At 42.0% G+C, this 15,686-nt stretch overlaps 1 protein-coding gene across 1 annotated transcript in view; it reads left to right on the top strand.

The window, feature by feature from the left end:
* The window catches only part of LOC126418443 (cap-specific mRNA (nucleoside-2'-O-)-methyltransferase 1), a 273,835-nt gene extending 258,558 nt beyond the window's left edge, over positions 1–15,277 (top strand). The window contains exon 18 of the mRNA XM_050085206.1: positions 14,120–15,277. Coding sequence (XP_049941163.1) covers positions 14,120–14,270 — 151 coding nt within the window. The 3' untranslated portion in view covers positions 14,271–15,277. The remainder of the gene's footprint in view (positions 1–14,119) is intronic.
* The last annotated feature ends 409 nt before the right edge of the window (positions 15,278–15,686 follow it).

Genomic DNA, 15,686 nt, shown 5'->3' with positions numbered 1-15,686 from the left:
GCTCATTAGTGGACACAAAAAGGAAGTGTTTCATTATCACATTCATTAATGGGGTAATTTGTGTCAAACACCACTATATGGCCGAATGACACAGAAGGTAGAGCATGTTTGAGATGAATTATCAAACTGTATGTCAGACCCATTACAAGTGCCTCCCTCGATGGAACAACCGTTCTTTGACTCAGGGCATTTGATTCATGAAGCACTCCAAATAGGTAACTGACAATGAGCCAGTATTGTCTTTAAATCAGTTGTAAATACAAAAGATAAATATAGAAATAAAATGAAAAATAGAGGTGTAAGGAAATTGAATTTCATCAGAATAAATTATTTGAAACACCACTTTCGTCCATGTGTCAGAGCTTTTCTACCATTGTGCGAAGTCACAAGACTGGACCTCGAATCCATGCACTCTGTGAAATGTGTATGTTGCACAAGACAAATTACATGACATATTGCTCCCCAGGTGTAATTGGAAACATTTATTGGTGGACCCAAATTAATTCTTCACTCTGCTACACTATCAGATCTATGTAAATAAGGGTCACCAGCCTCATGTTGACCCACAAGACACAGTTAAACTTCTCAACAATGCGCAATCAATAATTAAAAACCCAATAGTTAGTTAACTACTTTCAACAAAGATTCCAACATCAAATTACTGAACTGGAATATGCACACTGCTAACAGTTCATATGTGGCCTCTGACTGGTCACTAGCAACTTTTACCAATGGTCACCACAATAACAAAACATGAATGCAGTTCAAAGTCAACAGGGAAAGACTCAGGGTCTTTCCTTCTCGTCCTGTCTGTTAAGTTTCCCCTGCCCCAGTGTTCTGGGCAACTTTTCTGAACTGTCCCCATGTCTTGAACCTCACCAGTCCTTTTCCTTCACTGCTCTTCCCTCTGCTACAGTCCTTCTACCAGAACAAGGACCTACTGGCTCTGAAAGTTTGCAGATATATATACTTTTATAAGTGGGTTCTCCAACTGCCACTTGATAAGTCAATTTTTTATCTGTCCAATTATATTAGATTTTTAAAACTTGATTTTTTTGTTATTATAAATATTTTAGTAATCTGATTTTGTTTCATGGTGTGGAATACAGTCATCAATATTCAAGCTGGAAGCAATATGTTATAGCTTGTAACTTGTCTTTGGGGGAACCCACCTGGATCCCTTAACCCCATGGGTCAGATTGAGACATGAATAGAGCAGTGATGGCAAAGAAGAGTGCACATGTGCAGAGCCCTTGTGTGCATGTGGATCTCTCTCATTTGACTGCGTATTTCTCCCAGTACCATGCTACACTGTTTGACCTGGAAGATTGGGAACAGCGGACATGCCACATTAGGTGGCAGTCCAGTCATGAAGGAATGTTGTACAGGATTAATGCAGCTAGCTTTCATATTATTCTGTATTTTGAAATTCAAAGGTACATACTATTTGTCAAAAAGAGCAATATTATATTGTTACTGTCTGTTGGTACAAGACAATACACGCATCGAAGTAAAAATAAAGCTTGTGGTGCAGCTGCATTATGCTAGTAATTTTGTATGTACCACATTGTTCCTTGTAAAAGTCTTACAACAATTAAGCTTGTATGAGACAAAAATAAATAGGCTCCATAGCACATGGAGTGGAATAAATATTTATTTCACATGTAGCTAGAATCAAATTTTGCCATCTGTAACTACACTACTGACGTTGCAATGGCTACATTTCTCAATATAGATCACAAACAAAACAAGTTTTTGGTTTTGGTTAATTATTTGGGTTTGTTGAAGTTATGATAAAATTTATATCTAGCACAAACTGTCAGCACACTGACAGACAAAGACAGTATAACTGATTTGTGTCACTTAGGTTGCCATGTACTTCTGACATATTTAGTTTTATGGTCAAAAATAGCTTACACACATACGTCAATCAAAATGCTAATATCACCTTTGCAGTTTCATTATGGATAAATGGAAACTTTTCCTAAGGAAAATTTCTTAAAACTCTTGGATAGTTTTGACCTAAAAGAATTTATTTCTTAAATGGGTATTACATTTCAGGTTGATCATCAGTTCCTTCTGCACTTATATGGAGGTGTTTGCAATTCAAACAGCAAGTGGTGTCAAAAAGATTCAAAAACAGATGTGAAGTTGGTCATGTTCCAGAAATATTTAGACAGCTGTACCTTAATTGTTTCAATGCTTTGGTGGATTCTTCAAATTTTGTATTTTCTTTAACACCAGAGAGCTTGGAAAATGGATGGCCTTCTTTGTCAGAAACTGCCCCTCCATAGAGTGATTTTCTTTTTAAATGCTTCTACTTTCCCCAACAAATCAAAAATAAGTTTCTTCTCACCTTTCAACATCTTACTGATGGCATTCAAGTGTGCAGTCAAGGCCACTAAAAATACAAGGTCAGCAATCCACTCCAGATCTTCTTTTCCCTTCAGATCCAACAATAGCGGTCTTGAATTGAAATATCATTCTGGGCCTATCCCTCCACTTAACCAATGTACTTCACAGTGGTATGTAATGTGTCAATGCTCTTGTTCAATTGCATCAAAAACTGTTGAAACTATTCATGTAATAATACATGAGACTTCAGAAAATTTAATATTCATACCATTAGTTTCATCGTGTGCTCCATGCTAGCAAATTTAGCACAAAGTGGTTCTTGATGTACAAAATAATGATTCTAGGTACAAATTGTCTGTTAATTGTTGTAATTTGTTGCTCTTTCAATTTCCAGCTAAATCTTTCAATTATTTGTGCATGATATTGTGAGGCTGTTCCTTAGCAACTTGTCAATATCTGGCAGTTATGCAACTGCCAAATAGACACTGAGAATTTTCATACTTCTCTTTGAAGAAGAACTGAGAGTCCCATTCATTTCAGGCTGTGACACTCTTTTTGAGTGTCTTATTACAGCAACCTCTGAATCTTTGAACTTCTTTTGTATGATGAATAAATAGTGAGGGATAAACAGTGCTGCCATTACAATTACGCCAAATTGGAGAACATTAGGCCACCAAATAGAAGCTTTCAAAATGTGGCGCTACAGAAGAATGCTGAAGATTAGATGGGTAGATCACATAACTAATGAGGAGGTATTGAATAGAATTGGAGAGAAGAGAAATTTGTGGCACAACTTGACTAGAAGAAGGGATTGCTTGATAGGGAATATTCTGAGGCATCAAGGGATCACCAATTTGGTATTGGAGGTCAGTGTCGAGGGTAAAAATCGTAGAGGGAGACCAAGAGACGAATACACTAAACAGATTCAGAAGGATGTAGGTTGCAGTAGGTACTGGGAGATGAAGAAGCTTGCACAGGAGAGAGTAGTGTGGAGAGATGCATCAAACCAGTCTCTGGACTGAAGACCACAACAACAACAACAGCAACATGCCACCCAAAAAGTGTGGCACCAAATGCTGGAAGAAATAGAGTCACACTGCACTGCTAAATGAAACGTTGTGCTGTGCCAGTAGTTCCAATAATGATGTAGCAAAGCTTAAGGAAGCCGAGACAGGCTCCAGATTACACATGTGTAACACATTGTGCATATGTGGAGTTTTGCACTTCTTAGCAGACCCTCAAGTAGAAAAATCAAAAGCGAGTACTCTTCAGTTAATCTTGACAACACAAACAGGTGCCACTTAACAAAACATAAACAGTCAGAGAAAAGATGCTAAACAGCTTCTCACTGTTGAATGCTTTCATGAGAATGAATTCTTGAGGCCAATAGAGGTGACTGGGTTGCTGGGAGAAGAATTGTTTGTGCATTAGAGACTGAGGAGATTGTCTTGGATGGTGTAGTAAAATCATTAACCATAAATGCTCAACCCTTTCAGACCCCCTGGCTATTATTACACACATTAACTTTGACTGTGTCTTACCTGCAGCAGAAGTATTTTTTCTTAATGAAAACCTGGGGTACACATTTGTGAATGTTTGACCTTTTCATCATGAGAAAGTGCTGCCAACTGTTGGGCATCACTATGAAAATATCAGCAAGTCAGTGTAGCAGAGTACAGCAGATTGTGACAGTGCACAGCAGCTCATGACCACCAGAATACACAGATGTGGCTGATTCACTATATTCCACTGTATAATTGAATATTGTTATTGTTATTTTGCATAGTTATTATTGAATAGTAATTATTTTACTATTTATTACAATAAAAAATATTTCATCATTAGTTATTTTAGTCTATAAAATGATAGATATTTTTATACAAATCTTGCATCATTAAAAAATCGCGTAAGAGCATTATAACAGAAATAAAAATTTTCCTTTCTCCAGAAAAAATCCAAGCCTGAAAGGGTTAATTTATCAATTTAGTATGTGTCTACATAACTAAAAATTATGAGTTACAACTATCTGAGATTATAAACTAATACCCAGGCTGTGAATGTACTCTATTGGTCCATCCTTCATCACCAGGAACTCTCTTGGATTGCCAGAGAAAGCTCTCAGGAGAAATTTTTGTACAAAATGGTGAACAAGACTTTTCAGTGTCACAGTCACAATGTGTAAAAGTTATTTTTTTCCTCTTGTGGGGAGAATCAGTGCACCTGCCAGTATTAGTTCTTATAAGTTAAAAACTGAACAGATCCTTCGTGGCAGTTTAAAGTCACATGGCTTGGTCAATATGCTTGGCATCTTAAGTTGTTCCATTGTAGCACTAATCTCCCATTTGCATCGCCAGCAGTCATTAGTATTAAAGCTGTTGCCAGCTGTCATGCGTGCAGTTTCCAGAGGTGTGTATTGAGAGCAAAGTCTCTGTTTACTGATGAATTGAATGTCTACATGAACATGGAGGTGAGAATTTTTCTGTAGTTTTTTCACTCCTGTACAAGTGCATGTTCTCACCACAGAGATGGAGGTAGTATGTGGCTAAGTACGGATACCCTGAAACTAGGTGTCGGCCTGACTGTATCAGTTACAAGATGCATGTTATGGTTGAGCTGTTTGCCAACAAGTCTTGTGTGAGTACTGTTCATCCTAGATGGGGAGGAATGTTCTTCAACAGTGTCAATGCAGAGGATCTGCATGATGTGCCGCAGAGTTTCTCGAGAGCCTCAGAAATTTTAAGATCTGTATGCCTCATTGTCAGTGCCCAGTCCTGAGTTTGATGTGGTTTCAGCCATATCGATATGTATGAACTGAACAGGAGAGGGGTCAGGACAGATCCTCGGGGCATCTCATTCTTTTGCTCCCCCTATTGCTGACTTCTGCAGATTTAACCTTCTAATTACCATGCATGTGGATGATGCCAAGCAACCATCAAAATACTAGCAACCAGACAAGCCTCAAGATCTCACCAGAAAATATTACATAAATGTTTAATGAAGGGCATATTTATCCACACAATCAGCTGCTACATTGCCATAGGGTCTACCAGAAATATTTCATAAGTATACATAACAACAATATAAGAAGAATGATAGACTGCTACTCAATGTAAAGATTACACATTGAGTTGCAGACAGGCACGACAAAAAGACTGTTACACATAAATAATTTCAAAAACACCCAAGACTATAAATGTCTTTCATGTTGCCATTGCCTGGTATTTTAAAAACTAGACTATACTAGAAACTACACACCTAAAGCTAAATAGAGTAGTTCATGTTACGTAAATATCTCTGAGTATTAAAATACTACAATCCTGTTGTCTGGAAGCCATATAGAATGCAGTATATGCATAAATAGTCATAATATTTTTGTCTTTATTAAATGGGTACGCATAGCATTTTGTTTCTGAGGACGTATGATTTGCACAAGTTTGAATTCAGAAAGTCTTTAAAGAATAAGAGGCATGGTAACTTCAAACATCTTGCAATTAAAAATTTTCAATTAATATAACCGAAGGTGCATTGGTATGACAACGAGAAATGCTAAATGACAGCTGGTCAACAACTTGAAATAATCTTTGAGTTCAAAACTGATTACTCAGATGCATTTCAAATTAGCCTGTTAACTCTTAGAAACTTCTATTCACTTATAGATTTCAGATAATTAAATTCATACTGTCAATTATAGATAACTTGTAGATCATTTCTCACTTATGTTTGACAATATTCTGTCATAACATCTGTTATCATAAATTTGTATGACCAGAGATGTATTTATATAAATATTTCACTGTCATATTTCAAAAATAGTTACCATGCATTGAAATAAATTGCACTATACATCATGAAGATCATACAATCAGGAACGGTATAGGTTCAAATTTTGAAACATTACAGTACAAACATTGTGCTCTGTTGCTGTACAGTGTGTCCCAGAAATGTTTCAACAAATTCAGAGGTTTCAGAGGGTGCATTGAAGAACGAATTGAGAACAGAAACTCGTGTCCACAAGTGTCATCCAATGATACTACAAAGCATCAAAATTATAGGTGTTGGCATCTGCCACTAGGCAACCCCGTCAGCAGCAACCGTCTTTGTACACTGACGGATCATAGGCAGAAAGCCACGCAATGTTGTTTGACATTCAGTGACCGTGAATGAGTGCCACAACTGCCAGTGGAGAATATTGAGCTAGGTGCTGCATAGACAGGGCTTTTTTTCTATTAATGCGATGCTCTTTTGCCTCTGTGGTTGACACTTTCGGATATTGGTTTTCATGTGCAGTTTATTTTTCTCCTATGTACCAAAAAACATGCCCCTGCAGGTCCAAGGGTTAGAATAGGCCTGAGGTATTCATGCCTGTTGTATGAGGCGACTAAAAGGAGTCTCACACGTTTCAGCCTTTATGTGATAGTCCCCTGTAGGGTTTGACCTCCATTCTTCTACATTTGCCCGAAGAGCGAGCCAGTTGAGGAAGGGCGCCCTTACATAGCACATTGTGTGCTGAGACCTTTCGCATCCTATGTTGAAGTGGATCTGCACTTCCACTCATTCTCCAGCTGTTGGGCGAGGTCACCCTCCAGGGTGTATTTTCCTCCGTCCACTGTGCAGTATTGTTTTCTTCACTGATGTTGATATTGTACTTGTTTGCACATGATTGCAGCATGGTACCCAATCCGTTGTGGTGGAGCCATACCGTGTTGGTTGTAGCCCCCTGACTTCACAGGTATTGTTCTGCTGATGCTTGCGCTGTTAACTACCCACGTATACCAAAGAGAAGATGCCCATCTTCCTGGGGCATCGGGACTCCCAGCAATGGCCATCCTGCCAGGTGCCCTTGGCTGAGGCTGGGTGGCGCCCATGGGGAGGGCTCCTGGTCGGAGTGGGTGGTATCAGGGCGGATGACACGCTATGTAGCATACTACATCATCTCTTGCTGGTGGTCAAACACCAGCAGTCTCTAAGCTTTCAAGGACTCAATTTAATGCACAGAAGTATGACCCCAAATTGTTCCCCTCCCTGGCCACACCATGCGAGGAATGCCAGGCTAAGGATGGCAGTGAATCTTATCCGTCATGGTACCTTGTGTGTATGAGAGCTGATGGGGAATTCTCCATGTCAATGAAGCCTCAGTTTTTTGTAGAGCATTTAGAGGACAAGTTTAGGGAGATGGAGGGATTGTCCAAAATGCGATCTGGGTCAGTCTTCATGAAAACAGCCTCTGTCTAGTCACAGGCTCTACTCTCCTGTGACATGCTGGGGGATGCTTCTGTTTCCATCACACCCCATAAGAGCTTAAATATGGTCCAGGGTATCACCTTCTTTTTCAGTCTGATGATGAGCTGCACTGCAATTTAGAGTGGCGAGGTGCTTATTTTGTCCGGCACATCTATCAGAGTCCAAGGGATAATCAGGTTGCCGCTGGTGCCTTCATCTTGGCCTTTGAGGGTGACACGTTACCTGAGAAGGTCAAGGTGATGGTCTACCGCTGTGATGTAAAGCCATATATCCCTCCCGCGATGCGGTGCTTTAAGTGCTGGAAGTTCGGCCATATGTCTTCCCGCTGTACTTCCAGCGTCACCTGTAAGGATTGTGGACGTCCTTTGCATTCCAATACTCCATGTGCCCTGCCTCCCATCTGTGTCAACTGCAGAGAGCACCATTCCCCTTGCTTGCCAGGCTTCAGGATCCTACAGAAAGAAAGAAAAATCATGGAATAGAAGACCCTGGACCGACTGACCTTCACAGAGGCTAAGAGGAGTTTTGAATGATTACATCCTGTGCAAATGACATCCTCGACAACAGTTGTAGCCCCATCAGTTCCGTTAATTCCAGTTGGCTCTCAGAGCTGTAAGACTACACCTACCCCTTGATGGTGGAGGGCACTGCACCACCTACCTAGGGGGGCACTGCCCCTGCAACTGCCAGGAACACCAGTCCTCACTTCTCAGCCAGAGAAGCGTAAGTCTTCTTTGGCTCCTCTTGTTAGGAAGGGGTCCCTTGGGTCCCTCCCTCCCTGGGTTTCTGTTAGTGGGAAAGATGACATTTGCCAGTGGCTGAAGTGCCCAAAAGCAGCTGGTAATAGGGCTTCACAATCCTCATCAGTCCTGGATACTGAATCAGTGAAGCCCTCCCAGCCAGAGAAACCCAAGGAGCATCAAGAAAAATCCAAAAAGAAGACCCCTAAGACGAAGAAAATTGTGGTGGCACCCACACCACCACTACCTATAAGCTCTGGGTCTGAGGATGAGATGGAGATTCTAATAGCCACTGAGGACCTAGATCTTGCCGGACCATCAGACACAGTGGATGTTGATCACACAGGTACTCAGTCGGTGGTAGCAGGTGACCCTGAGGCGTAACCTGCCTCATTGACCATTTCATGCCTTCCCTGCCTCGCGATAACGTCATCCTCCAGTGGAATTTCAGCGGTTATTTCCACCACCTGGCTGACCTACAGCAATTGTTAAGCCTTACACCTGCTTTCTGCATTGCCCTCCAGGATACCTGGTTACCGGCAATGCGGAACCCAGTGCTCTATGGCAATAGGGGATATTACAAGAACAGTAGCGAATATAATAGAGTGAACTCGGTATGTAGTGAACCCGGGCCCCTTCACACTCCTCTTGAAGCTGTGGCTGTCAGGATAAGGACAATGCAGAAAATAACTGTCTGCAACGTATATCTTCCTCCAGAGGTGTGGTACCCCTGAGTGTCTTGGCTGCACTGATTCGTCAACCCCCTAAACCTTTCCTACTTTTGGGAGATTTTAATGCCCACAACCCTTTGTGGGGTGACACCATGCTTACTGGCCGAGGTAGAGAAGTCAAAAATTTACTCTGTCAGCTCAACCTCTGCCTTCTAAATAATGGGGCCCCTCACACATTTTAGTGTGGCTCATGGTACTTATTCGGCTACTGATTTATCACTTTGCAGTCCAGGACTTCAACCATCTGTTCGCTGGAGAGCCCACGATGACATATGTGGTAGTGACCACGTCCCCATTTTCCTGTCACTCCCCTGGCGTCATTCCCCTAGACGCCTGTCCAGATGGGCTTTAAACAAGGCAGACTGGTAAGCTTTCACCTCTGCTGTCACCATTGGGTCTCCCCCACATGGTACCATTGATTTGGTGGTTGAACGGGTCACTAGAATGATCATTTCTGTGGGGGAAAATGCGATCCCTTTTTTCTCAGGGTACCCCCAGCAAAAGACAGTACCTTGGCGGTTGCCGGAAATTGCTGGGCCATTAAAGAGCATAGGTGGGCTCTACAGCAACATAAGTGGCACCATTCTCTGGATCTGGAGCACCTAATAGCTTTTAAACTGCTCTGTGCCCATGCTCACCAGCTTATAAAAAGATGGGAACAGGAGTGTTGGGAGAGGTACGTCTCGACCATTGGGTGCCATATGTCACCTTCCCAAGTCTGGACAAAGATTAGACGTGTTTTTGGGTACCAGACACCAACAGGTGTCCCTTGTGTTGGAGCACTTTGCTGAGCACTATGCTTGAACCTCTGCATCAGAGAACTAACCCCCCCCCCCCAACCTTTTAATGTCTCATTTGCAGAGTGGGAGCTCCTCAGCACCCTTACACATTGCCCCGATGCAGCTCCTGGGCCAGATCGGATCCACAGTCAGATGATTAAACATCTCTCGCTCGACTACAACTGACTTCTTCTCATCATCTTCGCCTGGATCTGGTGCGAAGGCGTCTTTCCATCGCAATGGCAGGAGAGCACCATCATTCCTATACTCAAACTGAGTAAAAATAGCTATTGGCCCATCAGACTCACCAACATTCTTTGCAAGCTGCCAGAACGTATGATGTGTCAGTGGTTGAGTTGGGTCCTGGAGTCATGTGGCCACCAGGGTGGTTTCCACCAATGTTGCTCTACCATTGATATTCTTGTGTCCCTCGAATCTGCCATCCAAACAGCCTTTTCCAGACACCAACACCTGGTTGCCGTCTTTTTTGATTTGTGAAAAGCTTACAACACAACCTGGTGACATCATATCCTTGCCAAATTATATGAGTGGGGTCTCCAGGGCCCACTCCCGATTTTTATCCATAATTTCCTGTTGCTCTGTTCTTTCTGTGTCCAAGTTGGTGCCTCCCATATTTCCACCATGTCCAGGAGAATGGGGTTCCACAGGGCACTGTGTTGACGGTATCTCTATTTTTAGTGGCCATTAACGGCCTAGCAGCAGTTGTAGGGCCATCCGTCTTACCTTCTCCGTATGCAGACGATTTCTGCATTTCGTACTGCTGCTCCAGTACTGGTGTTGCTGAGAGGCATCTACAAGGAGCCGTCCACAAGGCGCAGCCATGGGCTCTAGCCCACAACTTGCAGTTTCCAGCCACAATGTCGTGTGTCATGCACTTTTTTCGGCGTCATACTGTTCATCCGGAACCAGAACTTTACCTTAATGACGATCCACTCACTGTAGTGGAGACATATCGATTCTTAGGACTGGTTTCCGATGCCTGATTACCTTGGCTACCTCACCTTCATGAGCTTAAGCGGAAGTGCTGGCAGCACCTCAGTGCCCTCCGCTGCCTGAGCAACACCAACAGGGTTAATCCATATAAATACAGTTTCATTAACAGATATCTTACGTCTACTACGTGTATACAAGGAAAAAGGTGAGGGTGACATGTATGTTGACTTGCCAAAGTCTTTATTTGCATTTTCTGTAACATGATATGTGCGATATGCTATGATATCACGGTCCACGAAGCTTTCCAGTCCAGATACATTCGGTACGCCTGTACCACCACGTACGATTGCAACTGTTAACCATCCGTTCCCATGGGTAAAGGAATCATTGATGTCGATGCTGAAGTTGAGTCTGCAACCACAGAAGACAGCGGGTCCATCTAATAGTGAATGTGCAGCAACAGATTTGATGACATTCCTTTTCTTGTCGGCAGCTGATGTAGTCATTTCGACGTCCTCAACTGTTTTATATATTGTCTGTCTGGCACGACGACGATATCTTCTGTAAGGCATCTTGGCAGCGTTCAATGCAGCTCTGTAGAGCTGCTGCAGCTCTACAGAGCCCTTGTTCAATCCCACCTTGACTGTGCGAGTCTGGTTAATGGTTCGGTGGCACCCTCAGCATTGTGTTTCATTGACCCAGTGCTCCACTGTGGTATTCACCAAGTGACAGGAACTTTTAGAATGAGTCCGATGACCAGTGTCCTGGTGGAGGCCAGAGTCCCTCCATTGCAGATCCGACGCGCACAACTACTTGCCAGTTACGTTGCACACACTCGTAGTTTTCCTGAGCATCTGAGTTACCATCTCCTTTTCCCACCCAAGGCGGTTCATCTCCCGCATCGGCAGCCCAGGTCAGGGCTTGTGTTTGCGGTTCACACCCGATTGCTTCTGTCCTTCCCTTTACCCCCTCTACTCGAGGTCCGTTCACATATACCTCCATGGTGTAAACCTCAGCCGAAGTTTCTCCTGGACCTTTCCCATGGCCCTAAGGACTCAGTTAACCCTGTGGCTCTCTGCTGTCACTTCCTCTCAATTCTCGATATGTACTGAGGCCATGACGTGGTTTACACCGATGGCTGATGGTCACGTTGGCTTTGTATATGTTCATGGGCGACACATTGAACAGCACTCCTTGCCAGATGGCTGCAGTGTTTTCACTGTAGAGCTGGCAGCTATATCTCATGCAACTTGAGTACATTTGCTCATGCCCTTGGGAGTCGTTTCTTCTGTGTACTGACTCCTTGAGCAGCCTACAAACTATTGACCAGTGCTAGCCTTGCCATCCTTTTTAGTGACCATCCAGGAGTCCATCTATGCCCTGGAATGGTCCAGTCGTTCAGTGGTGTTTTGTCTGGACTCGGGGACACGTCGGCATGCCAGGCAACGAACTTGCTGACAAGCTGGCCAGACAGGCTACGTGGAAACTGCTTCTGGAGATGGGCATCTCTGAAACTGACCTGCATTCAGTCTTACGCCACAAGGTTTTTCAGCTTTGGGAGACAGAATGGCATAGTCTCAGTATGCACAAAAAACTGCGTGCCATTAAGGAGACTTTTTTTGGAAGTCCTCTATGTGGGCCTCTTGCTGGGACTCTGTGGTTCTCTGCCATCTCAGCATTGGCCACATGTGGTTGACGCATGGCTATCTTCTGTGCCGTGAAGAGCCCCTCCCCCTGTCCTCCCCGTCCCCCCTCCCACCCACCCCCCACTCAGTGTCAGTGTGGCGCCTGGTTAACAGTGGCCCACATTCTATTGTGCTGTCCCTACTCTGACTGCCCTGTGAGGCAATCTTCGGTTACTGGAATTGCTGCCACTCATTTTAGCAGACAACGCGTCATTGGGTGATTTGGTTTTTTCGTTTTCTCCATGAAAGTTGATTTTATAATTCCATGTAAGTTTTAGTGCATGTCCTTTATCCCTCTGTGTCCTCCCCGCCAGTGCTTTTAGGCTGGAGATGTGTTGCAGAGCAGCTGGCTTATCCTTTTTATTCTCGTGATCAGCCAGCCATGGTCATATGCTCTCTTGTTTTAATTTCTTCTACCTGTTTCTTGCGTATGTCTGTGGTTTTCTTGTCTTAGTGTATGTTGTTGCCCTTTTGTCGTTCTTGTGGTTTTTCCTTGCTCCCCGTTTTGTGTTGTACGTCTCATTTGTTTCGTTCTCACACTTGTATACTTGCTTTAATTGGAACAAGGGACCGATGACCTAGCAGTTTTGTCCCTTCCTCCCACCTCACTCCACCCCCTTTTATTTTTCAACTAACCATGGCATTGTCACAGGGTTCCAGGGGAAAAATAAACTGCAAATGGAAATGTCTGAAACCATCACCCACTGAGTTAACGGGGTATCACATTCATAGGAGACAAGGCCTTTTTATGCAGCAGCTAGCTCCATCTTCTCCACTGGTGATTGTGCCAATCAGTTGTGATCACTGAATAGCAAACAACATTGTGATATGTTCTGCCTAGGGTCCTTCAGCATGCAAAGTCACATTTGCTGCTGAAGGTGATCAGTAGGGTGACTTAATGGCATGTGCCAACACATATAACTTTGGCACTCTGTAGAATCATTGGATGACATTTTTAGACACAGGTTCCTAGCCTCGATTTGTTCCTCAAGACATGATCTGCAACCCTTTGAAGTTTGTCCCAACATTTCTGGGACACTTTGTATAACTATCTCTCCTCTGGAAAATGTTGGCAGATTATTTGTAGGGTTAATTGAAATATAACAAAACAAGGGGAAAGTGAGGTAAGAGTACAGAGTTATTCAAATCATGGTATGGTGGCAGACATGTGGCAAAAGGAAGGAATCTAAAGTCTTTTGAATCATCTCTGTATGGCGTCCCTATCCTGTTCCTACCTGCATAAATACACTTTCATCTTTGTCGCATTACTCTGCCTCACCAAACTTCTGCACCATTGCCTTTCTCTGGTATTGGTTGGCAAAACTGCCACTTCTGATTTCTGTACCTGTCATCTCTTCTCACACTGACGTGATAGAGACTTTTATGTCCCACCAACACCAGTATTCCTAACCATTATTCTTGATATGTGAATGTATCACACATGCTAACGCACCTTTGGTTCAGTAGTTGCGAAGTGAATGCTCTTCCTCTGTATCAGATAATGTGAATTTTCATTAGGCTATTGACATCAATTCTTTAAATGACCTCATCATCTCACAAATAAAATATGTGATTGCTAAAAGTGACAAGTAGTTTCTTGTATGATTTTAACTGTGTGTTTATTCTCTTTACAGGCTATGTTTCCAGAAGCGACTAATATGGTTCTGGGAAGAAGGTGTAGTGGTCCATGATCATCATGTTAAGAAAGACCCAGAAAAGCTTCAGCGGGATCAACTGTTGGATTTTGTTGAAAGCAAGAGGGTACCCACTGCAAAACGCTGCTGACCACAAATTGGTCAAGAGTGTCCATCATATTGTATTGGCCAAAAGTTTTTAGAATTGAAACAGTTTTGTTTATTGTTATTACATAATATATCTGTTTGGTGTGGCACTATTAAATTTACATTTTTTTTTAAAGTTTTAGCTTCCTTCGTGCTCCCATACTTGAGTGAATACCTACATATAAAAATTTAATTTTAAACTCTGAATTCCTCTTATGAGCCAGTCAGAATGTGTTATTAAACAAAAATACTTTTGTTTCCTTATATGATCATTAATGGCTGTGCACAGTTTTGTAAAATGCAAGAATTAAGGAGTAATGTCATTTTGTATGAATTGGGATTTGTACTTATTGATGTGTGTACATAATATCTATAAATACTGAATTACTGTGAAGTTTGTGCAACACAAATCTAATGCACTAAGCAGAGCTGACAATTTTCAAATCCATAGATTTGTTTGAGTCTTGGTAAGATGGTTGGTATTACTCTATCTGAGAAGATAATTTCCTTGGCTTTTGATTGATCAGTAGAACAAAAAAATAGTATTTTTTTTTTAGGAGTCTCATACATTTCTTCACTTTAGTTCTGTGTTATGAATATTAGAACAATTGCTTTGGTAGACATCAGCAGGCTGAAAAAAAATGAAGCACGACAACTGACGAGAAGCATATATTTTCTAAAACAGTAAATTGACTAATTGACAGTAAGACACACTGATGCAAAATTCTATTTTAGTGACTGCTAGATAGAAACAATTGTAGTGATAAAGTACACCAAATGAAAGGAAGAGAGCGTGTGCTTACATATGTGATATGTACCATGTACAGTTAAAAAGGTAGAAGACTGGCATAGTTTTGCTAACATTGTGTGTATGTCTGATGGTGGCAATAGATAATATGTGAAGTGCTGATGGGTACAGTGATACAAATATATTTAACATGTTTCTTCATTTCCTTCTTTCTTAAACTGTTACTGTATAAAGTAATGAAATTAAAATATTACTTTCATGTACATCCATTTCATATAATGCTGCATTGACCGTGAGCATGTATTTAGTCTCATAAATGATTTATTCAGCAGACTGATATGTAAAGAACTTAGTTTCCACAAAGTGTTTATAACCTGGAACTGGATCCATTGCATGTGCAATTGAACAATGTAAGCATTATCTAACAAGGTGTGATTATTATACATGATGTTTCACAATTTCTATGACAGGTTTCTGTGTGTTGTAGAGGGGACTTAGCAGTAAAAGCTCAGTTAGGAAACTCATGTCCAGAATTGTTCCTTTGGATTAAAATAAGTTTGAAGATTGGACCACTTTCAAATCTCCCATACACAGTCCATACAATGAGCTTTGACCTATGAGCTCTACATGAACCATGGCATGGGCAAAGTTTTGATTACTTATTCTGTTCTG

The sequence above is a fragment of the Schistocerca serialis genome, chromosome 9 (genome assembly GCF_023864345.2).
Source record: "Schistocerca serialis cubense isolate TAMUIC-IGC-003099 chromosome 9, iqSchSeri2.2, whole genome shotgun sequence".
NCBI classification, from domain to species: Eukaryota; Metazoa; Arthropoda; class Insecta; order Orthoptera; family Acrididae; genus Schistocerca; species Schistocerca serialis.
Note: the sequence above shows the minus strand (reverse complement) of the source record. Positions and strands in the feature narration are given on the sequence as shown.